Source organism: Oryx dammah, unplaced genomic scaffold (assembly GCF_014754425.2).
Source record: "Oryx dammah isolate SB20612 unplaced genomic scaffold, SCBI_Odam_1.1 HiC_scaffold_29, whole genome shotgun sequence".
NCBI classification, from domain to species: domain Eukaryota; kingdom Metazoa; phylum Chordata; class Mammalia; order Artiodactyla; family Bovidae; genus Oryx; species Oryx dammah.
The window spans coordinates 86,948,738-86,973,525 of record NW_024070213.1 but is presented as its reverse complement, the minus strand read 5'-3'; the positions used below and the strand labels follow the sequence as shown (position 1 = coordinate 86,973,525).

General features: G+C 44.5%; 1 protein-coding gene across 1 annotated transcript in view; it reads right to left on the bottom strand.

Moving 5' to 3' along the window:
- Positions 1-10,868: 10,868 nt before the first annotated feature.
- The window catches only part of SPATS2 (spermatogenesis associated serine rich 2), a 151,548-nt gene continuing 137,628 nt past the window's right edge, over positions 10,869-24,788 (bottom strand). Inside the window, exons 9-13 of the mRNA XM_040234074.1 lie at positions 20,972-21,030; positions 17,708-17,817; positions 14,727-14,829; positions 13,183-13,397; positions 10,869-12,122 (exon numbers count right to left, since the gene is read on the bottom strand). Of these exons, the coding sequence (XP_040090008.1) occupies positions 11,811-12,122; positions 13,183-13,397; positions 14,727-14,829; positions 17,708-17,817; positions 20,972-21,030 (799 nt within the window). The 3' untranslated portion in view covers positions 10,869-11,810. The remainder of the gene's footprint in view (positions 12,123-13,182; positions 13,398-14,726; positions 14,830-17,707; positions 17,818-20,971; positions 21,031-24,788) is intronic.

The following is a 24,788-nucleotide window of genomic DNA, read 5'->3' as shown; positions in this document are numbered from 1 at the left end:
CTTAGGCAGCCAAGGCCGCCCGCCCCATCCCTCCGGGGCGCGGGAGCTCAGCGCCGGGGGAGGGCGCCCAAGTCGGCCGCCCCCCGCCGGGCCCCGCGCCCCCTAGCGCAGCCGTCGGGGGTCGATGCCCACCCCGGGCTCGCAGGTCCTGCCAGCCGCCCGCGCGCAAGGGGGCGTCCCCGCCGTCGGGGCCCGGAGCATGGCGCGCTGCTCCTCGCGCCCTGGCAGCCCACGAATCCTGGACTCGCGGCTCCGCTCGCGCTGTGCTCTCGGCTCCTTCCGCTCGCGGCGGCTGTAGCAGCAGCTCCCGTTTCGGCTGCGGGTCGGCTCCCTCTCGGGCTCCGCTCCGCACCGGATCCCTGCAGCTCCCTCCGTCTGTCGGGGAGAAGCGGCAGCCTCCCTCCTTCCCTCCTGCGCCCGCCGCCAGCACCGGGGTAACCATGGAGACGGGGCACACCCAGGCAGGGCCGCCTCCTTAAAGGGACAGGCCTCCCGCCGAGGGGATCCCCCTCCCCTCGGGACCTCGTGGGGGCCTGGGAGGCGGCGCCCTCCCTCCCTACCCGCGCCAAGCGGGCCGCCCGGGCCACCCCAAGCCGCCCCGCCCGCCCTTCGGAGAACGACGGGCAAGCGCTTGGTCCCGCTCGGGCTGACTCAGCCGCAGGGGCGAGGCGTCTTTCTCTGCAGCAAGGGGGTGCTCAGAGAGCCTGGCAGCCTCTCCTCCTCCGGAGGGACCTGGGGAGAGCTCAGGCGGGGGCTGAGCGGGGGTTGCTTGTTTTAGAAGAAGCTTTTCCCTTAGGAAAAATGTAACGGGAAAGGGGGCTGGGCCAGCAGGCGGAGGTGGTGAAGACCGGTGGTTGGCGGAAGCTGTGGGGCAGGGGAAGTCTGAAAGGAGATTTGGTGGATGGGGTCTAAGCACAGCTTCTGGGCATCCGAGTCTTTTTAGCCTCTACTTTACCCTCCGGGGAATGGATCAATCCCTCACTAAGCGCATGTCAGCCTGGAGCGGCGGCTGACTGGAGCTGTCAGGGAATTGGAGGGTGGGCAGTCTTGGAAATAAGATTTAGACGCTCTTCGTGTGTGATTGGGAGGTGGAGGGGGTAGGGAGTGGAAAACAGGTGTGTGGCGATGGGGGCGCCCCAGAACCTTTGTCTTGCCCCTACATTTCTTTCGGTCACCCTTTGCCGCTTCCAGGCTGCGATGAAGGGTCAGGTTGCAAATACAGGTACGGTAGCCGTCAGAAGCTGGGAGAAACTCCCTAGCCCTATGTTAGTGGGTCTTTGCGAGCGGGGAGTGAGAGGACCGTGTCTCCTCTGCCCCAGCGCCTTCAGTCCTAGAGCCCTAGGCTCTGCGCAGAAGGGGGTGCCGGTGGCTGAGGGACCCTCCCATCCAGCGAGGGGGTGGGAGGAGGGGCCGACCCTGGGCGGTGCGCAGCCCGGCCCGGGGCCGCAGTCTCTCGCCGGCCTCCCGCGCTGCGTCGGTCCCCCCAGCCTGGCGCTGCCAGCGCCGCTCCTCCTCCCTCCCACGATTTGCCAGCGAGCGCGGCTACCGCCCGCGCCCAGAGGAACCGCCGGGGCCAAAACAGCAATTTGTTCCCGAACGAGTGATGCGGAAGGCTTAACACAGCCCCCCCCTCCCCCGCCCTCTAAGGAGACACAACCAGAGTCATCAGCATCGGAAAGGGAGTGTCTCCCGCTCCACCCACCCCTCATCTGCGACAAGGGCCGAAGCCCCTGGCACCTGTATTAAAATGAGCTGGTACTAGGGGAAGAACAGGAGGAATTTGTCTCCCCTAGTCCTCTGAATTCTGGAATCCCGCTCCCAGGAAGAGCGACCCTAAGGAGTCTGCAGATCTTGCTCCTGACTCCCGCCCTCCCACCCTCTCACCTGTGTCCAGGGTTGCACAGTAATTCCTCCCCCATGGCTCATCTTTTCCCCTCCGGGCCAGTTCAAGCTGTACTGCTAAGGAGGGGGTGTAATTTACCAACTGTCTCACTTTGAAAGGATGAGACTATGGTTGATAGCACCTAACTTGAGAGCCAGGTTAGGTACCTAGGTTTGAATATAGTTCTGCCACTTGCTGTTGTGATTTTCCTTGAGTGACTCAATTTTCTCCTCTGTGAAGTGGGGACAGTAACTACCGCAGAGAGTTGTTAGGAAAATTAAAAGATTAAAGGATCCAGAACAGTGTGTGACATTTGCATCATGTATTATCTGATTTTGAATCTTATAGGAGCCGGGTGACTTATGCAGAATAGATGATACTCACACTCCATCTCACAGATGAGTAAAAAGAGGCAGCGACAGAGACTTGCTCAAGGTTTGGTTTACTGCTAAGGTTCCAATCCTGACACTCTCCTAACCCCAGGTGCAGAGTCCACCTCACTCCAGTATAGCTGTCTCCCACTCTGAGGACCCAGAAACAGCCCCAGGCTAGCTGCATGGCACTCACAAGGACTGGTCATCTGGGGCTGTGCATCAGATCCAGATGGCCCTTGAGTCACCTGTGTGAGCCCAGGTGTTCACGACAGTCTTCAAGCTCATAAGCCCAGGCTGATTTAAAAATGAAGCCAAACCAGACTCTGTGGGTCAGGGCCAGTTGGCGGCAGATGGACTGTGTGGGTGCTCCACACAGTACCTGTGTGTACTAGTATAGTCCCTGACATCAAGTTTGTGCCAAAGCACTGTGCTGAGTGATTTACTTGGATTATCCCGTTAATCTTTATCATAACTCTGTGAAATAGCTACTGTTATAATTGACAATTTACAGATGGAAGGCATTAAGGCAGAGAGGTTAAATATTTTGTCTCAGGTGCACTGTCTCCTCCAGCAGCTCCAGGCACAATGCCTCTGATATCGCTTTGGTGCCCTGGTTGGTCCCAATTTCCAGAGGAAAACATACTAACATAAATTGAACATATGATCACTCTTATCTCAGAATGAAACAGCCGTGTTTCGGGCTTTAAACTGCTTCCGCCATTGCCCATCATAGAATTTGTGTGGACGTGTATGGGATAGAAATGTGGCCACCAACCCTTTCCTTTTGTGTTGTTCAGTTGCTCAGTCGTATCCGACTATTTGCGACCCCATGGACTGCAGCACACCAGGCTTCCCTGTCCTTCACCATCTCCTGGAGCTTGCTCAAACTGTGTCCACTGAGTCAGTGATGTCATCCAAACATCTCATCCTCTGTTGTCCCCTTCTCCTCCTGCCGTCAATCTTTCTCAGCATCAGGGTCTTTTCCAATGAGTCGGCTCTTTGCATTAGGTGGCCAAAGTATTGGAACTTCAGTTTCACCATCAACCCTTCCAATGAATATTCAGTGTTGATTTCCTTTATGATTGACTGGTTTGATCTCCTTGCAGTCCAAGGGACTCTTAAAAGTCTTCTCCAACACCACAGTTCAAAAGCATCGATTCTTCAGCACTCAGCCTTCTTTATGGTACAACTCTCACATCCATATATGACTACTGGAAAAACCATAGCTTTGACTAGATGGACCTTTGTTGGCAAAGTGATGTCTCTTCTTTTTAATACACTGTCTAGGTTTGTCATAGCTTTTCTTCCAAGGAGTAAGCATCTTTTAATTTCATGGCTGCAGTCTCCATCTGCATTGATTTTGGAGCCCAAGAAAATAAAGTCTGTCACTGTTTCCATTGTTTCCCCATCTATTTGCCTTGAAGTGATGGGACTGGATGCCATGATCTTAATTTTTTGAATCTTGAGTTTTAAGCCAACTTTTTCACTCTCCTCCTTCACTTTCATCAAGAGGCTCTTTAGTTCCTCTTCACTTTCTGCCATAAGAGTGGTGTCATCTGCATATCTGAGGTTATTGATATTTCTCCCAGAAATCTTGATTCCAGCTTGTGCTTCCTCCAGCCCGGCATTTTGCTTGATGTCCTCTGCATATAAGTTAAATAAGCAGGGTGACAATATGCAGCCTTGACATACTCCTTTCCCAATTTTCCCAGTCCATTGTTCTATGTCTGGTTCTAACTGTTGCTTCTTTACCTGCATACAGGTTTCTCAGGAGGTAGGTAAGGTGGTCTGGTATTCCAATCTCTTGAAGAATTTTCCACAGTTTGTTGTGATCCACACAGCCAAAGGCTTTATTTAGCATAGTCAATGAAGCAGAAGTAACTGTTTTTCTGGAATTCCCTTACTTTCTCTATGATCCAACGGATGTTGGCAATTTGATCTCTAGTTCCTCTGTCTTTTCTCAAGCCAGCTTGAACATCTGGAAGTTCTTGGTTCAAGTACTGTTAAAGCCTAATTTGAAGGATTTTGAGCATGACCTTACTAGCTTGTGAAATGAGTACAATTGTGCTGTAGTTTGAACATTCTTTGGCATTGCCTTTCTTTGGGTTTGGAATGAAAACTGACCTTTTCCAGTCCTTTGGCCACTGTTAAGTTTTCCAAATTTGCTGGCATATTGAGTCCAGCACTTTAACAGCATCATCTTTTAGGATTTGAAATAGCTCAGCTGGAATTCCATCACCTCCACTAGTTTTGTTTGTAGTGATGCTTTCTAAGGCTCACCTGACTTTGCACCCCAGGATGTCTGACTCTAGGTTAGTGATCACACCATCGTGGTTACCCAGGTCATTAAGACCTTTAGCCTGGCTTGATTGAAGGTGTCCTTTCCATCTAGATGAGTGTGTTCAGGCATAGGGTCTCAACCCACTTGACTCCCTTTCATGTCACCTAGTCCCTCAGGTCTCCCTGCCAGATCTGCCTTATAGAGGCTGCAGTGATGAATTCCTTGCCTCCTCCTTCCCTGCATCTACCCTCCCACTAGAATAAACAACACACACACACACACACACACACACACACACACACAGAGCAAGGGCCCACATTTAGGAGACAGCATGGTGGGGGTTGGGGGTTGGGAGGAGTTGAGAAGTAAACAGGGCAGGGCACGGGGTGGGGTGGGGGTCAGGTAGCACTGGGCTCCTCACACTAATCTCCTTTCCCTCTCCCCTTTCCCCAGCTCCTGACTCACTGGCCACCGTGGGGAGTCACAGGGAAGGGAGGTTAAGGGGGGGCCCCTGTTCAGAGATAGCTCAGAGGCATTGTCAACAAGAAGAAACTCAGGAGGCTGAGTTTTGGAGCTGCCGTGGGAGGCCTGTGGGAGTATTAGCTACAAAAGGAACAGGGAGAAAGAGAAGGGAAGAGCAAAGCAAGAAAAAAATTGCTCAAGACACAAAAGATGGAGAAAGCCCCCACCCCACCCCCAAGCGCAGGCGGAGTCGGTTGCTGTGTGCCAGGGTTGAGAACAGGTGGCTGTTGGATCAGAGTCCAGGGGCTCCTCCCCTCCCCGCTTCCCACTCTCTCCACGTTTCTGGAGGTCCCCAGGTCTCTCCTTCTCAGGCTGTGTTGTAAGGTGGGGAAATCTCAGGCTTTCAAGTCAAACTAGCCTAGGTTTGAATTCTAGCTTGGCCACCGAGTGACCTTGGGTGGGGACGGAGGACAGGTGCTAATCTCGAAGAGCATCCGTTCCTTCATTTGTGAAATAAACCTTTCTCAGAGGATTGTAGAGAGAATGAGATGAACTTAGTTAAGTGGTTATGATTCTTACTGAAAGTCCCCCTGCGCTTGCCCTGGCCCCAGGTGCTGGGACCACAGAAATGAGCTCAACATGCAGCCTCGATGGAGTCTCCCCACCCCCACCAAAACATTCTGGAATACTCTGAGGCCTCAAGTACTTGGCCACCCCGTGTCTGTCTCATTCTAGACCATTCGCTTTCTTTTAGTGGAGGGTCCCAGCTAGTATGAAGAAACCATGGCAAACTTTCTAAAAAGGAAAGTTAAGTGGCTAATTAACGTGGCTAGTTAACTGGGGGAACCAGATCTGAACCAGGAGTTGGTGAAGGAGCTGGCAGTTTGCTATCATGCCATGCTGCTGGGGGTGCCTTGTCCTGTCCTTTGAGAAACAGCCTATTAAAAGGAGACAGAATGGTTATTTTAGGTCATTTTTAGGGGTCCCCTGGTGGCTCAGATGGTAAAGAATCTGCCTGCAATGTGGGAGACCTGGGTTTGATCCCTGGGTCAGAAGATGCCCTGGAGAAGAAACTGGCAACCCACTCCAGTATTCTTGCCTGGAGAATTCCATGGACAGAGGAGCGTGGTGGGCTACAGTAAATGGGGCCAGAGTCAGACATGATTGAAACACACACACACACGCATTTTGATGTTGCCTCCTGTGAACAGCCACCTGGACTTCAGGCCGTTGGGGAGACACTGCAGTGGACCACAAGCCCTGCCCACTTGGATTCGCAAGGGAGTGAGTCTGAGAAATGCTCTAAATCTCTCACCTGCGAGTTTGAGCAACACCAGAAAATGGGTTTGTTTGAAATCTAGTTACAGAGAAAGCCTAACTGGGTTAAGTTGGAGAGAGACATAAAAAGGAGACCTGACTTTTCCCTGAGGAATCAGAGTGGGTGGTATTTGTTCCTGCTGTTTTGACGGCTGTGAAGGGGCGGGTGGGCTGGAGAACAGTTGTGCTGCTGGTGGTGATGGTGGGTGAGTTTCCTCACCCAGAAAAATCTTCAGCTAGCGTTTCCCCTGGTAGGGAGTCACAGTGTAGGTAAGGAAACTCCCTCGGCACCCGTGGGGAAATGACAGTCCCTGGCTGTCCCCAGGGAGATGCTGCCACAGCCTCGCTCCTTGTTTGTCCTGGTTGGCACCATCAGCATCTGGGCTGTGTCACCCTGAGTAGTTCAGAACCAGGGGGGCGGGGAACAGGAGGCATCTGAGGGGGGCGGTGCTTTCTTGACAGCTGTCAGGACAGATGTGCTGGAGGGATATACACTCAGAGGAGAAAAGCTCCGCAAGGAATAGGATGACTCAAGTATTATTATTTATTTATTCTTTTGGTTAATTAGGTCTGTATGGCTGGAGATTGGGGAAGTCTTTCATGCGATTTTTAACAGGGTGGGAGAGACAGAAAAGTAAAGAGTTGTTAGTGAATGTTTAACTTGTCACAGGTTAGCCTGGATATGAGAATCCTGCTCTCCAGCACCTGCTTGATACCTCCATTACCCCTCTGTGAAGTAGTGACCACTGTCTTCACTTCCCAGTTCAGGAAGAGGTTCAGAGATGCTATTTGTCCAAGGTTAGCGGACCACATAGCTACCAAGTTATAAAGCCAGAATTAAAACCCAAATATATGTCTCAAAGGGCTTCCCAGGTGGCGCAAGTGGTAAAGAATCCGCCTGCAATGCAGGAGACGCAGAAGAGGTGTGTGTTCAATCCCCGGATAGGGAAGATCCCGCGGAGGAGGGCATGGCAACCGACTCCAGTATTCTTGCCTAGAGAATCCCATGGACAGAGAAGACTCGCGGGCTGCAGTCCATGAAGTTGCAGAGTTGGAAATGACAGAAGCAACTTAACACATATGCATATGTATCAAAATTCCAGGGTCTTTCCACTCTACCACACTGCCTGGCTACCAGACACTGCTTCTGTTTAAGGAGCAGATAAGAGCTCTCGTTCCTTCACCTGCAAAGTGAGTGAGGAAAGAGCTGGGACCTCTTGGCCTCAGAACTCAGCAGAGTGCCTAGAATCCAGAAGGTGCCTCAATGTTTAAAGGAAAGAATACGTTCAGGTGGCTAAAGCTACTGGAAGTCTAGCTAGGCTAGTTTTACAGTATGTTGTTCTGGCTACTAGCGTTATGGTCTGGTACTCTGAACTGGTTAAAATACTGACAAAATATTTCCTTGAATCAGCTGCTGACCTCCAAACATGTACCATTTTGGATACCTGTTTCTTCCATGAAGTGTGCTTCCCTGCGGATTTAATTCTCCTCAGTGGGATGAAACCTGTAGATTAGGCAAGACAAACCCTCACTTTGTTCAGTCAGATGGCAGGAATTCCAGGACAACAAGCCATTACTCTAATGACCTTCTCCAAAAGCAGAGGCTCACAGACTGATAACCATGTGTCGTGGCTTTTCCAGGCCACTCCCAACCTAATTAATATTTCATCCTGTTGTACCCCATACATACTTTCATACTCACAAGAATGTACCCTTGTTTTAGGATTCTGAAATATAAACCACTGAACAAGTGCCTGATCACCCCCTGGGATGGATCTAGTTGAAGCACAGGCAGGCCCTGTGAGCAGTGCTGCTCCATTTCACCCACAGAAGACAGCAAGGCTCGTCAATGCAATACTATTTAATACCTTGTATTGTTTTACCTGTCTATATCAGTTGTCCCAAGTAGTTTATCAGCCCCAGGAGAGGCTATGTTTTAGTCATCTTTCTCTCTCCTTAGCTTCCAGCTCAGCAACTATAAAAAGCACTCCCAAACATTGTTGCTAAGAGTGTAAACTCATGCATCTTTTAAGAGTACTTTATCAGTAACTGTATGGTCTAACAATTCCACTCCTAGGAATTTATCCTAAAGATCTACTCTCATATGTTATGAGTGATATATGTATTAAGAGAGCATTTGAGCAATACTTGTAATAGTAAAAAACTGAAAATCATCATTAGGGACTGGTTGAACTAATTATGATGAATTTATACAATGGGATACTATGCAACCATAAAAAGAACAGGTGTATTTATGTATACCAATGTTAAGAGGCCTAAGCAGTGTACATTCTTCTGATATATCAATATAGCAAATCTCTGAAGAGAGACAAGAAACTTAACAGTGGTTGCCTCTGGAGAGGGAATACATAGTCTAGAGTGGAATGGAAGCTTATTTTTCATCATATATCCATTTGAACTGCTTAGGTTTTTTTTTTTTTTTTTTTTTCAAAAAACTATTCCCATATATTGATTTTTCTTAAAGCCAAACAGAAACTAGTTATAAAAAGAAAGGACAAATTAAAAAAAGCAAGCAAGTTGTTTAGGAATATGCATAATATGATTTACATTTATATAAAAGAGAGAAAATATATATTTGCATGTTTGGATTTAGAAAGTTTGTGATAAGTTATACCAGAAACTTATCAGTAACTTCTTCTGGGGAGTGGGACAAGGTAGCCAACAATTTTTTTACTTTCACATCATGTATCCTTTCATACCTTGAAAAAAATGAGCCTGTATTAGGTTTTTTTTAAAGTGAATTTTAAAAACTGCTGTAAATAAGGGGCCCATTAAATATTTGATGTACCTAAAGAAGCCATGTTAATTTAAATTTTCTCTCTCAAGTGGCACATAATTGACAAAGCTAAACCTGAAGTTTCAATCCTATCTTGTAGTCTGGGAAAGGACACAAGATTGATCTGTAGGACAAAATAGAAAGGGAAGGAAACATGATTAGGTAGGATGTTTCTGCACACACAGCAGGAACTGCCCAGGGTACAGAGCCTCCCTTCTCTTGGAAGGAAGAGCTGTCATGGGTAGCAAAGGATGAGCTGCACAGTTCAAACTTAAGATAAACTTAACTTCTCTTCACTGAAGAAAGTCAAACCGGCAAATTTAGGAGCAGAATATTTACAACATGAGATCCTAAATTAATTATAGTACATATTATCTAAAAAAAGAATGGTGGAATGCATATAGTATGCTCCTTTAATAAAAAACAAAACCAAAAATTAAAAGCCTATGTATGTGTATATGTATATATATGCTTTGAAAAAGGGTTGTAAGGATATATGCCAAATTATTAACAGTCATTACCCCCGAGGAATAGAATGGGAACATGGAAAACTTTTTTTCCTCTTACATTTCTGCATTATTTGATATTTTATTTTATTAAAGTTTTTTTTTTAATGTGGACCATTTTTAAAGTCTGTATTAAATCTGTTACAATATTGCTTTTGTTTTATGTTTTGGTTTTTTGGCCATGAGACGTGGGATCTTAATTCCCTGACCAGGGATCAAACCTGCACCCGCTGCACTGGAAGGTGAAGTCTCAACCACCAGACCACCAGGGAAGTCCCTATTTGATATTTTAAATGCTACTTTTATAATTAAAAGCAATATATTTTTAAAAAGCTTCATAATTTTCAAACTTTTTGTGGTCCTAGAAAAAAATCTTCAAATGTTTTTCTATAAGGAGATTTTAATTTCAACTTGAAGGCAGTTTTGACAAACATGTGGCCTCCCATCTGTTTAGGTGGTTAAATACAGTCTTGCCTGGATACAGGGATAGACCTCATAATCCTTCAAGGCCACTTCAATCTCTGAATTTCCTATAAAGTGTAGGTGACCAATTAATCAAAGCAGGACGGATGGTGTTGTTGGATAAATTCCCCCAAATGAGGTAGCCAGCTCCTTAGAAAATGGCTTCCCAGTATTCCTTGACTACTGTTTTCTTTATTGAAAGACACACACACACTCTTTCTCTCTCAATCTGTGCAGCCAACCTGAACCCTGGCAGTTCAGCTTCAGCCAAAGGGCCAGGGGAAGCCCCGAGGCAGCTAGGTTCTGCACCACTGCCACTTACAGCCTGGATGGCAGACTTGGGAGAACAGACCCTGAGAAGAAAAAGCTCTGCTGTGATTAAATCATAGAGGCTGGGGCGGCTATGGGGCGGCAGTCTGACAGCAGCACCACCTGCCACGTGCAGGAACCCGATTACGTAGTGACACCTGCTATTCCTGAAGGGACAGGGTGGAGGACAGGGGTGCAGACAGAGCCTCTGCTGGAGCTACTGGCAGTTGATTTTTCAGAGCTGGTAGGTTCTCCTTTGGAAAGTTACCCTTCCGTCTCCTACAGACCTCTTCCCAAGAGAAACAGCTGCATCTGCTCACCCTGACTTTTGTATTTAATTTGGTTCTGAAGCTAAAGCAGTGGACAAATGACTGAGGAACTGGATACCCTCACTGAAACCCCAAACAAGCTGTCTGAGTGACTTCTATTCCATGAGGCCCAGAGAAAAACAGTAATGAAATGAAGTCGCTTCCTGCGGTGAAACAAACGTGGGAACATTTATGCAATTGTTTTTATTTATTCAACTCTAAAGACTGACTGCAGCAATTTTTGGATGGTTGACACCTTAGATTAACACTAATTATATTGCTATAAATTTGGTTCAGGGTCAGAATGGGAATCAGGAAAGAGGGAGAACAATAGCAACAAAAATCTTCAAACACTGAAATGAACAAATACTTTTTTCCCTTGAATTAATGCTACTTTCCCATAGACTTCCCTAGACTGGTTTGCAGCCTAAGGTAATAGAAAACAAGGCTTGGGCATATGGAAGAAACCGCAGGTTAAGCCATGGTGCCAAGCGAGAGATTAAAACCACGATCTGAGTGTCAGGCTCAGGCACAGTTTAGGAGCCCAGACAGATTCTCAAATGTGTCCCAGGGTCCTTCCATTTTCACCTATTCAATTCCTCCTTTTCTGGCCAATTCAGAGCTGTACACAACCCCCTCACTGCCTCTCCTGCTCACGCTGTTGTTTACAGGGAACCCAACAGGCACGTGCGGCTCCTGCTGCAACAGAAAGGCAGCAAGACCAGCCGTGATCCTTCTCCTCATGAACGCCTGGACTGTCGGGCTGGCTGAGGAAGGCTTCTTCAGGTCTCCGGAAGGCCTGGAGCCCCGAGAAGAACACTGCTTACCCTTGGGAAACCTGGCAACAGTTGCCTGTGATTTCTGGTGGAAATGACCAATCAAAATCAATCCATCTCACTGGAAAAGGTCAAGGGGGAAAAAAAAAAAAACAGCTTCCCTTCCAAAAATGGTAAAGAGGAAACGAGGAGAGAAGAAACCAAAATATTTAGAATGGCATAAAAAGTGATATGCGTAAACTTCTTTTTGTTATTAAATCTAACTATAAGTTTCCTAAAGTCCAGTTACCAAGTTGAATTGTGTGGGAAAGAAGAGAGAGACGGCTGGAAATTTCCTCAGGAGTTCACAGCTTCAGGCTGAGAGGTCCTAGGTTTGCGCTGGGGGAGCCCCTTCCTGAACGAGGGCTTGGGTGGGCCGGGCTCCATGCTGGCTCCAGTCCCATCCGTCCCTGCAGAGTGAGCCTGGCCCCGTTCACTACTGCCTCCTGGTGCCTGGGATGGAGCACTCTGGTACCTGGAACCAGATGAATACCATGAGCTGTTTCTGTAACGACCCACGCTGTCGTGTCGCCCTTGGTTAGTGGGGTCACTGGACTTTGGGCCTTGTGGCCTGTAGCCTTGTCCTCCTCGTCTGTTTCCTGGCAATACCTAAGGATAAAGGAATACAATGTTCAGAGCACAGAGGTATGAGGGCACACCAGGTGTGCCAGTTCAGTGTACAGGAACATTCTGAAAGCCTAGCAGTGGTACCCCATGCTTGGGACTCGGTTCTCTCTTAATACTCAGGGAATTTGGTCAGCCGATCCAACCTAGACCTAATGAGAACTCATAAACCTTTCGCTATCTCCCCTCTGCCTTTCACCTCAGGATCCTCTCCACTGAAGAGCTTTTCTTTAGCTGGGCTGAGGAAGAAAGAGCATTCTTTGGGGCTATTATAAGCCCTCAACTGGGCAAGTGTCTTATCACATGTCTGAATTTTGTAGATCATAAGCCATTTGTAAAGATAATGAACATCTGAATAATAAAATACGCTTCACTATGATCTACTTTGCTGTATATCATGAACCACAGATTAAATCACACTGCTGTGACATTTAACACATTCACAGTACAACCCGGAGAGCTCGTGGCACAGGATTTTATTTTTGTCCTCCAATTCCAACGTAATACCAGCCTGAAGAACTACTTACTTCAGGGTAATGCACAGCACTGCCTTGGATGGCTCTTATGGTATCTCCCTCAAATCAAGGAAAAGCAACTATGGATTCTGCTTCAACTTTCTAGCATCTGCTCCTTGCCCTACCTGGTTCATGCTCTCTCTCCCGGTGTGCTCTCCCTGTGCTTCTAGGGAGCTGCTGCTTCAGAGGCATTCTGGCGAACCTGCCACTGTGGTGCTTTCCACCTCCAGATGGGTGCACGACTCCCAGTGTGACCAATTACCAGTCAAGACTACTGCCTACGACAGCGAGGATCACTGCCAACATCAGAAAGTCAGTAGTCCTGGCAACGGGAAATCTAAACTGGCTGGTGAACTGGAACATACACACCAAACCCTTTCTCTGGAACTAACTGAGGCTGGAGGGATTCAAGATAGGTGTGGAAGGGGCATAAAGAGAAGCCAGTCATGTACTGGGCTGTCATGTTAAACTGTGACAACCTGGTTTAAAAGCTTTTCTGCCTAACACGCTCAGTGTGGAAGCTAGGTTACCTCTCGGTGAGGCTGGTAGGATCGGCCACCAGAGTTTGCTGTGGTTGCAGGCGTCTCTCCCGGTGCCGAGTTCTTCTTGTTAGCGCTTGTAAGGCTGGCAGCAGAGGCGCAGGTGGAAGCAGCAGCAGCAGAGGCGTCACACGGGCTACCCAAAGACACAGATGCGACCAAGCTACATCGAGACCGGGTCGAATAGCTGTTCTTTGGATGGGACACTGAGACAGAAATATGAGGAAGATGTGGTCACATGATAGAAAAGCACGCCTGGTAATGTTCTCCCTGTTTCTCCATTTTACAATGAGCAACTTAGGATAAAGAACTGTCTGAGTATTTGTAAAGCTAAGCTTTTAAGGAGGTAACAGGAAGGAAAACCTCCCTTCTGCCCTCTTCCTCCACGCCTTCCAAATCCCCGCGGCTTTGTAACAATCCGTCAGAGCGGCCCATCCCCCCACCAACTAATGATTTCTTGGCGTTCCTACCACCTCAACGCCTGGCTTTGGCTCCAGCGGCTGACTAAGCCTAGGAACAATAGTATGGGCCATATGTTCAGTTTCCTATGCAAGGAACATTTCTAAAGTACTGACTTCGCAAAGAAAGAAAAAGTTAAATGAAAAGCTAAATTCTTTTTTAAACATCTGAATGATGCAAGATGAGTTACGTACAAACAGAACTAGTCTTCACAACAAATATCTATCTTCCTAAGGTTCTTTCTGCAAACGTAACTCCAAATTCAAAATAGCAATCTAGTTGAAAAATATTAACATTTTCAAGTTTTGTCAGAATTCAATGGTTTAAAAGTAGTCCCTAGATTTTTTTTCCTTGGTTTTAAGCCTGGGCTAATGAGTCTGAGTGAACTCCGGGAGTTGGTGATGGACAGGGAGGCCTGGCGTGCTGCGATTCATGGGGTCGCAAAGAGTCGGACACGACTGAGCAACTGAACTGAACTGAATGTTGAGTTCACAATCACTGCCCTAAGTCCAACATTTATTTCACTTTTATGCCAAGACTTAAAGAACAGAAGAGCTGAGCTCAGGGTCTCCAGGTTTGACTGATGCATCACTTACAAGCGTTCATCTTAGAGGCATCTCTGTTTCCACCTCCTCACCCCCTGGCGGGTGGAGGAGGTGGGAACAGACACCTGTTATGTGCCAGGCAAAGCAGGTAGTGTTACCTCCATTTTGGAGAGGAGTAAACTGAGGGCAGCATGTAGAGTACAGACACAGGGATTCAAACCTGGTCTGACTCCAGTGCACATGCTCTTTACACTGCAGCCAAACACCTCTCAGCTCAGCAGAAAATGATGAAAAAACAACCATAAATTTAGGGAGTTGGGAAATGCCCATCCTCAGAGTTCAAAGCATCTGTGTTCACTGACTTGTTAAGTGTCTCCAAGTCCCTTCTCATAAAAGCAAGCAAGCAAGCAAACCAAAACCCAAGAGGGAGCGAGAGTCAGGGGAGAAGCCAGTTGGCACTTCAGTCTCTAGTTAGGAGAGGGTGGTCTTCTCCTCACCGTCTCTGGCACCCTGAATCTCTCACCATCTCACCTTGTCCAAATGAATCAATGTTCTTCTTCAGGGTCTCTACATCACAGGTGAATCGGGCCACTCGTCCCAGATCCTCATCATATTTACGTTCACTAACAAAGTGCTGGAGAAAAGACAAAGACAAACCTCCAGATGAGACAAACAATGTGCGGGATTTCTATCTTGCTATGCAATGCAGGAGAGCTGGCTTCAGTCCTGGGTCAGGAAGATCCCCTAGTAAAGGAAAATGGCAACCCACTCCAGTACTCTTGCCTGGAGAATCCCATGGACAGAGGAGCCTGGCGGGCTACAGTCCACAGGGTCACAAGAGTCAGACACGACTTGGTGGCTAAACCAACCATAAACAGATAAACAGGATTACTTTCAACTGATTTTTGTGCTTCAAATATCACTAAGTGGTCATATATTACCAATGCTGGGTGGCTGACGAAAGCCAGCCATTTTCTTTAAGAGTCTAAAGATAAGTCCATTTGGGAGCGTTATGAAATGCTGTATGAAGGTCATTAGGTGGAAATCAAGAGAAACTTAAGGAGGGAGAAGGAACTCACGATGGAGGGCCATCTTTCTCTCCACTCTTGGCTACTCTTCACACTGTTCCATTATATACACAGGCAGAGGCAGCAAAAATGTCCATAGTTACAACAATGATTCCATTTAAATAAATGGTTTGGTGTTCTTTAATAGAAACTTCCTTAGGAAACCCACTGCACCTCTTTATACAAAGTAGGATTTGTTAGTCCTTGAAATAGGAACAATTTCTTGAGTTGGAAAATCATTCATGTGAAAAGTCAGCTTTGCAAATCAGAAGAGTTTGTGCTGCAAGTAATTTAATCCTTTTAAGCAGACTGAGCCGAGAAGTAACCAACCTCTTGGGTCAAAAACTAACTATACTACAGAAATAGTGGGACTAGAAAAATGTCAGGAATAAAATGCTTCTGGGGTCTATTTCAATAAACAATTTCTAAGGTAGCCTGGAATCATTTTTTCAGATGACAAAGAGAATCAGAAAGAAAAGTTAAGGCCTAGATATAATTTGGAAGAACTGAACTCCTCAGAGCAGTCCTCTGTCTGGGGGTGTCCTAATTCCACTTTGGATTTTCAAGGGGTAGAATCAAATGCATCAAATCCTTGGGATGCACCTAGAAGCAATAAATGGGAGAGAAGGAATAACAATTAGCTTTGGGCCTTGAAGTCCTAAAGCTTCAGAGTATATTGTGGCTCAGGAAAGCTCATGAATCTCTATAACAAAGCCTTCAGACACGTAATATCAGTCTGAGATTAATTCTGAAGCAAATTCTAGGGTTTGCTGAGCCAAAGACATAACAGGAATGACGGAAATAAAATGATCTGGAAATAAGACATTTAAATTGCACAGCACCCACTTCAGTACACTGAAAACGTGGAGAAACAGATCCTTAGTCAGCCTGCAGAAATATTTCTAGCAGCTCTTCAACCACGTGGGAAGGGGAACAGATGAAGCCTATGAGAGCCAGAATTCTTATCTAATTCCAAAGGGGTTTCCGGCTTCTCCCAGATAGTTGAATGAGACTGGCATCAATACGAGGAAGACTCTCCATAAATTTAGCAAAATAGCCTTAGTTAATTAGAAAATGGTACTTTAAAACTTACATTTCTGGCTTCACTATTTCTCCCCAGTATAGTCTAAGGGGAAGGCGCGAGGGGCTAATACAAATATAGGTTTGCATGAAAGACCAGGTCAGGATGGTAACCGGGATGCCTGTAAGGTCTCAGATGATCTTCTGTCTGTGCTTTTATTTTCCAAAGGCTGTTATAAAACCTCCCCAGCAAGTATTCCTCTTAAATATGGCAGTAAATTTCACACTTCAGAAACAGCAGAGTTAGGTCTTGGGAGCAGAGAAGGCCAACTCCCTTGGTTCATACAGCTCACAGCTGAGAAACAATTAGAATGCCGGTATCTACAACTACCCATGATTAACCCAGCTTCTCTTGGGTGCCCATCTTAGTCTCAGAAACACTGTTCTTTACATAAGAATTTAAAACGTCTGAGTATTGAATCTAAATAATCTTTACAGACAGATTACAATATAACCAACATCTCAAACTCCCCATTTTTCTCTCAATCATTTAAATGTCTACTGAACACCTACTAGGTGTCAAGGCACTATGCCGGGGCCCTGGAGACACAGTAGTGCCTATCAAGTGAGGAAGACAGGTTACTCAACTACACATGCAATTATAAGTGTGCTAGGGGGCACAAACAGGGGATGTGACAGGAAAGCCAGAAAGGATGAGGAGATCAGGGATGAGATGTGAGCTGGAATGGTGCGGGGTAGGGGGTTGGAGGGGAGTGGGGGAGAAAGGAGGGAAGAGAATGTTCTGGGCAGATGGGAAAGCATGTGCAACAACCCTGACAGGAGGGAACAGGTATGCCTGGGGAAAGGAGAGCTAGCACAGCTGAAGCGCTGGGAACAAGGGGGACAATGTGCAAAGGATGGCAGTAGGGCCAGACCATACGGAGCCCTGTAGGCCGTTAAGGATTAGAGACTATTCTGAAAGCAACGGGAAGTCTGAAGCAGGGTCTGTAGTGTGAGGAACAGATATGAACAGGTGAGGATGGCAAGGTGGTGGCCAAGTGGAGAACTGGAATTAGTTAAGAGGCTACTTCAGAAGTCAAAGCAAGAGATCACAGTAGTTTGATCATGATGGTGGTGGTGGAGACAAAGAGAAAAGGTCAGATATGAGATTGTGCAGAAGGTCAAATGGACAAGGTCTGCTGATAGATTTAATTGTGGGGAAAAGGAGAAACTTTCTAAGGTTTCCACTTTGGACACTGGGCAGATGACAGTACCACTTACAGAGCAAGAGAACTTGGAAAAGGGCCAGGTTTGGGAAGAAGGGGTCATAAGTTCAATATATTGGATATCGCCATGAATTATGGAGATTTGCTACCTTAGTCCCCGAGGGTAAGAAGAAAGCCAGAAAAGAGAAGGAAGTTTTACCTTGATATCAGCTCTGAGCTCGACCAACTGCTCTTCTGACATCCGAACAGCCACATCAGTCATCTTCTTTAGAAGTTCGGCTTTCTTTTGACGGCTAAGCAAAATTTCCACTGTAGAGGGAAAGAGAGCATAACTCTTATGGTCTGCTAAATAGGACAAAGAAGGACTGGAAATATAGGCCTTGCAATGTGTACTCGCACAGCCAAAGGCTTAGCTGCCCACCCACCCAGAAAGTGAAAATACCAAAGGTCCAGTTTCCACCTTCTTGAGGGACTCTGAAGGCAGTTTATCTGGTAAACACTTTTTTATGACTCATAAAGACTCATAAATCATTTGCCATTTTTCTTTCTCCTCTTCCCAGTTAAAAAAAATTTATTAAGAAGCATGTACACTGGGACTTTCCTGGTGGTCCAGTGGTTAAGACTCTGCACTCTCAATGCAGAGGGCATGGGTCTGGTCCCTGGTCAGGGACTAGATCCCACAGGCTTCAACTAAGGGTTCACACACTGCAACTACAGATCCTGCATGCTGCAGCTAAGACCCAGTGCAGCCAAAATTAAATTAAATCTTCCACTTGACTCTGTGTTCCCCTCCCTGGAAGAAACCACTGACAACAATTTTTCACGTATATTTCCTAATATACTCTCTGCATATATGGAATACCACAATACTCAAGTTCTCTAATGATGCATATTTAGATTGTTCACAGTCTTTTTTTGTAGAATAACTTTTTAAATATTTTAATTAGAAAATAATTTTTTTTTGGCCACACTGTGGATCTTAGTTACCTAACCAGGAATGGAACCTGAGCCCCCTGAAGTGGAAGCTTAAAGTCTTAACCACTGGACCGCCAGGGAAGTCTGTTTTACTGCTTTTAAAAAAACATCATCTTTGGTTTGCTCTGAGGTGCATAAATCAGGTATGGCCATGAAGGATAATAGATAATAAAAAGTCTCCCAGAGTAAAGAGCCAGGGACTACAGAGGACAAACACCCTGTAAGGCTGGCTGGGGAGAAGGACAGCGAAGCCTGGGTCCCTCATATTATTTTGGAGATGCCCTATAGCCCTGGACTGCTTACCTCTGGACCTTTCATTTCATGAGAGAAAAAGAACCTCACATTTATTTAGGCCATTCCATGGCATGCAGTTAAACTCAATTCCTAACTGTTACGCACAGAATCCTATAACCTACTGAGAAATTAGCCAAATTTAAGTTAGAAAAAAATAGAATTTTTGAAGAGCTACATTCGGTGTTACAGAGAGCTGGAATGTCTTTAGCAGGTTTTCTCAGTCTGATTTGCCACAAATGTGGATGGGCTGCCCATTCCCCTGTCAGGTTAAGCAATAGGGCACACTTTTGCAATAAATTAGGAACATGCATATGAAAGTTTCTCAACACAAAGGCCCAACAAATACAAATGATTCATTGGTCTGGCTCCCAAGATAAAATCTATTTGTCATTTGTATCAAATTCACTTTCTCTCAGCTTCAGCATTCTAGGATTCTAAGATAGAATTGCAAATCTCAAGATTTACAAATCTCAAACGTGTCAAGTACAGATTTCTACACATAGCATACAATTCAGAGAGCCTAAGTATATGATCTTGGACAAGTCACATTTTTTCCAAGGAACTAGCTTTTTCATTTATGAAATGAAAAAAATTAAAAAGTCAGAAAACCTAAATCTCTCGTAAGGTTGATGTTAAGATCAGATATGAATGAGTGTGTAAAACCCTAAACTGTGAAGTACTATGAATAATTAATAAAGCGATAATACATAAAAAAGAAAAAAGAAATTTGATATTATTGGTAAAAGAGTAATTACATTAGTGTCATTGAGAACTAGGATTTTTAGTATGGGAGCAATGAGATACTGATATAAAATTGATGAATTTGAGCAAAAATCTGTAGCTCTGAATTTGATACTAAAAGATTGGCCATGAATTGATAATTGGTTAAGGCTGGGTACTGGGGGGGAGGTAATTATATCAGCCTCTCTATTTGAAATATGTTAAATTTTTTCCTATAAAAGATGTAGTTTTAAAAGCACCTTCTTCTCAACAGGAAGGACTATGTCTTTTTTCCTCTCTGAAACTTCACCTTCAAAAAGAGAACACATCGGTACGAGAATGGACCGAAACTGGCACTAGAAATTTCAGGATATACCACTCAGTTTAAGTGATATCTCACCTCTGAAAAACAATGGATAGCATCTCTGCTATGTATCCAACACTTTGTTGCTGCTGCTGGTGCTGCTAAGTCGTTTCAGTCGTGTTAGACTCTGCGACCCCATAGACAGCAGCCCACCAGGCTCCCCTGTCCCTGGGATTCTCCAGTCAAGAACACTGGAGTGGGTTAAAATGGATCAAAACTGAACTCAATTCAGTGCTTCAAAGCTGCCTCCTCTGGTCCAAGACCACAGACACAAATGTGAGTCATTTCAACTTATATCCATCCTCAACAGTTTGAGAGCAGGTTAAAAGAAACAACCTTCCTAATTACAAATCTGGCATTCAATGCACGAAGATAAAAACTGCTGAAAAGCCCTAAATCAATGCCACGGTACAAAGTGCAGTTGACATTCTCTTCTTTTCAGATAGCTGTCTATCTTTAACCTAATCCTTAACAGAAATGACAAAAACAGTGATCTGGGTTCTTCTGTACAAAATCCCACAAATTATTCAACTTAGACTATTCTTCCAGAATCTATTTTAGTAATCTTTCAAAGAGTCCCAGTCATGGGTATCCTGAACCCTCAATTAATTGACTTTTTCCCTAGCCAAGGATAACAGACACTGAGTGAAGTTTCAACAAACCGAGAAAACAAAGTTCTGCAAGAGGTAATGACAGGGATATATATATTAATTGTAGGCAACCTGGTAACGTCTCTGATTATGTCAAAGGCTTTTTCCCAAGTAGGAAAAAACCCAAAGGAATTATTCAGTCACTGAAGGAAAAAACAAAATAAACCCCAGGCACCTGCAAGATAACCGATTTTCCTTAGCTGGTGCTGAGGTGGCAGATACCATGATGTAGACATTGAAATCTATATTCAAAATATTAAAATTTGGAAATATTGATAAACAGGTTATTATAAAGTTGTTTCACCTGAAAGCATTCCTATGTCAGCATAGTACAATTGCTCAAGACTGTTTAACTAAATATACAAACTCTTACTGTGGCATTTACATTGAGCTTTTGTTATGGGGATTGAGAGGCAGGTACTTATTAACTGCTAATAGTTTTAATAAAGATCAATCTTACTTGCTTCAGCTTTCACTTTGTCCATTTCAGCAAGCAACGCCACTTCCCGATCCATTAAACTAGGAAGGGATGACAAAAGGAAAGAATATTGGATCAGAAACTCAAACAGAAAAATGGCACAGTGTTAATAGTGGAGAAAGACTTATGCATTTGTTCCCTAAAAGCATACTACAAAATAAGCACTGTATATACCACATGAAAATCTTACCTCGCCCTCAGCAAAGACTATTTTAAAGATTTCAATACAGAAATCTAATTCCCTTTTATTTCTACTGACACATATTACAGTAAATCAGTAGCTAGACATTTAAGGGTTGGGAACCAGTAGATGGCAGTAGCGAACTACAAAACACTTTTTGGTAAGTTGTGCTAAAGCACAAGTCCTCACGAAAATTACATATTTCTACATATGTGCATATATTTTATTTTATATTCTGGTCTATAAAACTGGTCGGTTTTGCTTCTAATGAATTTTTACCAAGCAATACCCCTGCTAGGGCCCAACACATTTAGCCACCATTAGGATTTATAGATCTTCAACATTTTAGCACAGTTGCTTACCAAGTCCACTAGCACTTTCGTCTTTAGAGTAGTCAAAAGACACACATACTGCTGCTAGTTTTGGATAAACGTTTAATAATAATCCAGAAAAGATGGATCAAAGATTTCTGGAAGGCTTTTTACCGAAAAAGAACATTAAACAGGCAAATAGAATTTTCTCCACTATAAATGTAAATGGTTTGTAAGCATGGGAAAGCTTTTCCATGTTCTTATAAAAGAGCCCACCATCTTCAATGAACATATAGAGAGATAACAGGTTGCCCTAGTATTAAACCTCTGGATACAAATAATTTTCCTTACCACATCAATTTTGCTTAAATCTTACAGAGTGGCAAAAAAAACCCAAAAAAACAAAAAAACTACAGCTTTACTATCTGTACAAACATAAAATGTTCCAACTCTCTTCATAGTTGACATTCATTCTAATTTCTCCTTTTGAATGGGTGTATAACTACAGGGTTAATAAAAGTTCTCTCGTTTCTGGTTGTAAAACTAATCACACACATATGCATACACACACACACACACACATATATATACACATACACACACACACAGGAAAAAAACCCAACTCAGTTTAGCTCTATATGTTGTTATGTTAGCACAAAGTAGTTAATATGGAGACTATAGAGTGAGATATTCAAAAAACTATAAGGCAGGGACATTTTCTCAAGGAGTAAAATCCTTCATAGTGAAGTGATAAAGAACAGGTTTGATAATCATTATGCATGATGTTAATACACAGACTTGTAACAAATTTGGTCAGCATATTAATTCCAAAGTGCCAGACTAGAGAGAAGAGGGCTTCCCTGGTGGCTCAGAGGTTAAAGCGTCTGCCTGCAATGCAGGAGACCTGGGTTTGAGCAACACTTTTGCTAAGAAAGCATTTCCCAAACCCTGGCAACATTTTGCTCCAAGAACTCTAGCAGCATTTGGAATACCTAAAAAGCAAAACAAAAGCACATCTGAGACAGGAGCTGCCAGGCCTCAAGTTCAGTATTATCACTTCTCCTCTGCTGCTGAATCACTTTAAAATGCAGACACTGTCCATCAGATGACAAATTTAACTGACAAAGCTTGTAAAATATTTATTAAAAGAGCTTAGCAAACAAGTAAGCTTTCTGCAGCTTACAATCTTTATTATGAGGTAGCAGAGTGCCACAGGAGTGCCAGAGTGCCTTCCTCTCAGCAAGGAAAAACAGTACCATCATCATGAGACTTTTTATAGTGTCACTATGAGCTAGCACGTCAGGACGGCACTTCTATTTCCTGTAAGAATGGTCAGCATCCCTTTACACAAGCTTTGTTTCTTGAATCACTCATTGGTGATCATAAGAAATCCACAGTGCAGTGTGTGGGGAATCATGACGGCGTGAGTGCTCAGTTGTGTCTTGACTCTCAGCTACCCTATGGACGGTGGCCTGCCAGGCTCCTCTGTCCAGGGGAGTTTACAGGCAAGAATACGGGAGTGGGTTGTCATTTCTTCTGCCAGTGGTCATATGACCATTCCAATAAAAAAATAAGCTTACCTTTCCATGCCAAAAAACACTGAAAAGCAATAAGGACTTTTATTTCTTTTTGTTTGTTGTCTGTCATGTTACTATCTATTGATAACATCTACTGAAAGATTCTGTGATGTCAGCCAAGCATTAAACAGAGGAATCTATGGACTAACTGTTAGGATATTTTCTCAGAGAGAAGCCTGATGAATCTCTGCAATTTTTCATTAAATTTTTTACAAGTCTTTAAAATAGAAAAATGAATAAATGTTAAATTACATCTAGTGTTAAGTACCTGACAATTAGTTTTTCTGATAATAATTTAAGTGCCTGACATTAAGCTTTTGGTTGCCGACATTCACTTCAAAGATAATCATCTCAAATAAATAAGCTTCACAAGAGAAAGGGCCAGGCCAGGCCATCCTCTTAGAAGGTCCTGGGTGAGCCACATAACTGACCACTTGAGTGACCGGAACTTTTCCTTCCCATGTTTTAATTCTTGCTTTCATGTTTTAAATCCACTAATAAAGAATGAACCCACAAAACTCAAGGCACCCCATCCTGGACCCCAATAAAGTCATGACTCAAGGTTCATGCTCTCCTTAAACACACTTTACTGGGTGGTTCTAGGCATGCCATGTACCCTCCAGGACTTGTGAGTAATAAACCTTGTTTTTGTTGCTGAGGTGCATGTGGCAATCATTAGAGCCACAAGGGCCTGTCTGCCACAACACTGATTCACGGGGTGGGGGCCACAAGTAGTCCAGGGCCCAGGTGAGTGCCCTCAGGCACTGCTAGCTGATGGCATCACCGAAGTAAGCTGAGACCAACACAAACACTATAAGAACTTTCTTAAAAGTATATAACATAATGTATTACAGTTGTATAGATGAATGACTATGTTTTAGGTAATGAATGCTAGAGCATTTAGGGATGACACGTTATGATGCCTGCAACTTCCAAATGGTTCCACCAAAACACACACACACAGCAAAGACGCTGATCACTGTACTCCCCCTTCCACTTTTCTGCATTCTGAAAGTTTAAGTTGTGGAAATATGTGCATCACAAAATAAACGGAGAAAGTGAGAAGAGTTAAGAAGTGGAAAGTGGCTAAGCATAAGATAAAGAGCAGAGGCAATTTTCACAATTAAAAGTAGTAATTTAATGTAACATAACTTTCTGACAATGAAGAAACTTTAGCTAAAGTTTTCCATCTGTTCCTAAGCTGTGGTGGTGCCAGAAGGAATCTGTAGCCGAGAGATTCAAAAGTACCTGTGGTTTGAGGTAACAGTCTTTCAGATGCCATAACTATGAGCAATGAGTCCTTTCAGAGTGATGAAAGGCTCATTCACACCACCAGACTTTCTGTTGTTACCTTACTCACTCAGTACATGAGGGTACTAAACTTGCAACTGTCCTGTCAATTTCCTGAATGGAAACACACCATGATGAGCATCTGATACACTAGACTCAGAAACTGCTAATGAAATTCTGCTAAATATCCTTGGGACTCTAGAAAGACACAAGGTCTTATTAAGCCTGGGTCTTATACAGCACACAGAATTTCCATATCCTGTCTTTGACCACAAAGGATGGTTTTAGATGTCCTGTCACTGTTAAGGAAAAAGACTGGTAAATGTCTGAATGTTCTGTATTTCCTTCCCTCCTTACCAAGACTTTTTTTTTTCCACCATCTTACCATTTCCTCAACTTACTCTAAAGCTTTTTGTGTAATTTACTTGGTCAAAATAGTT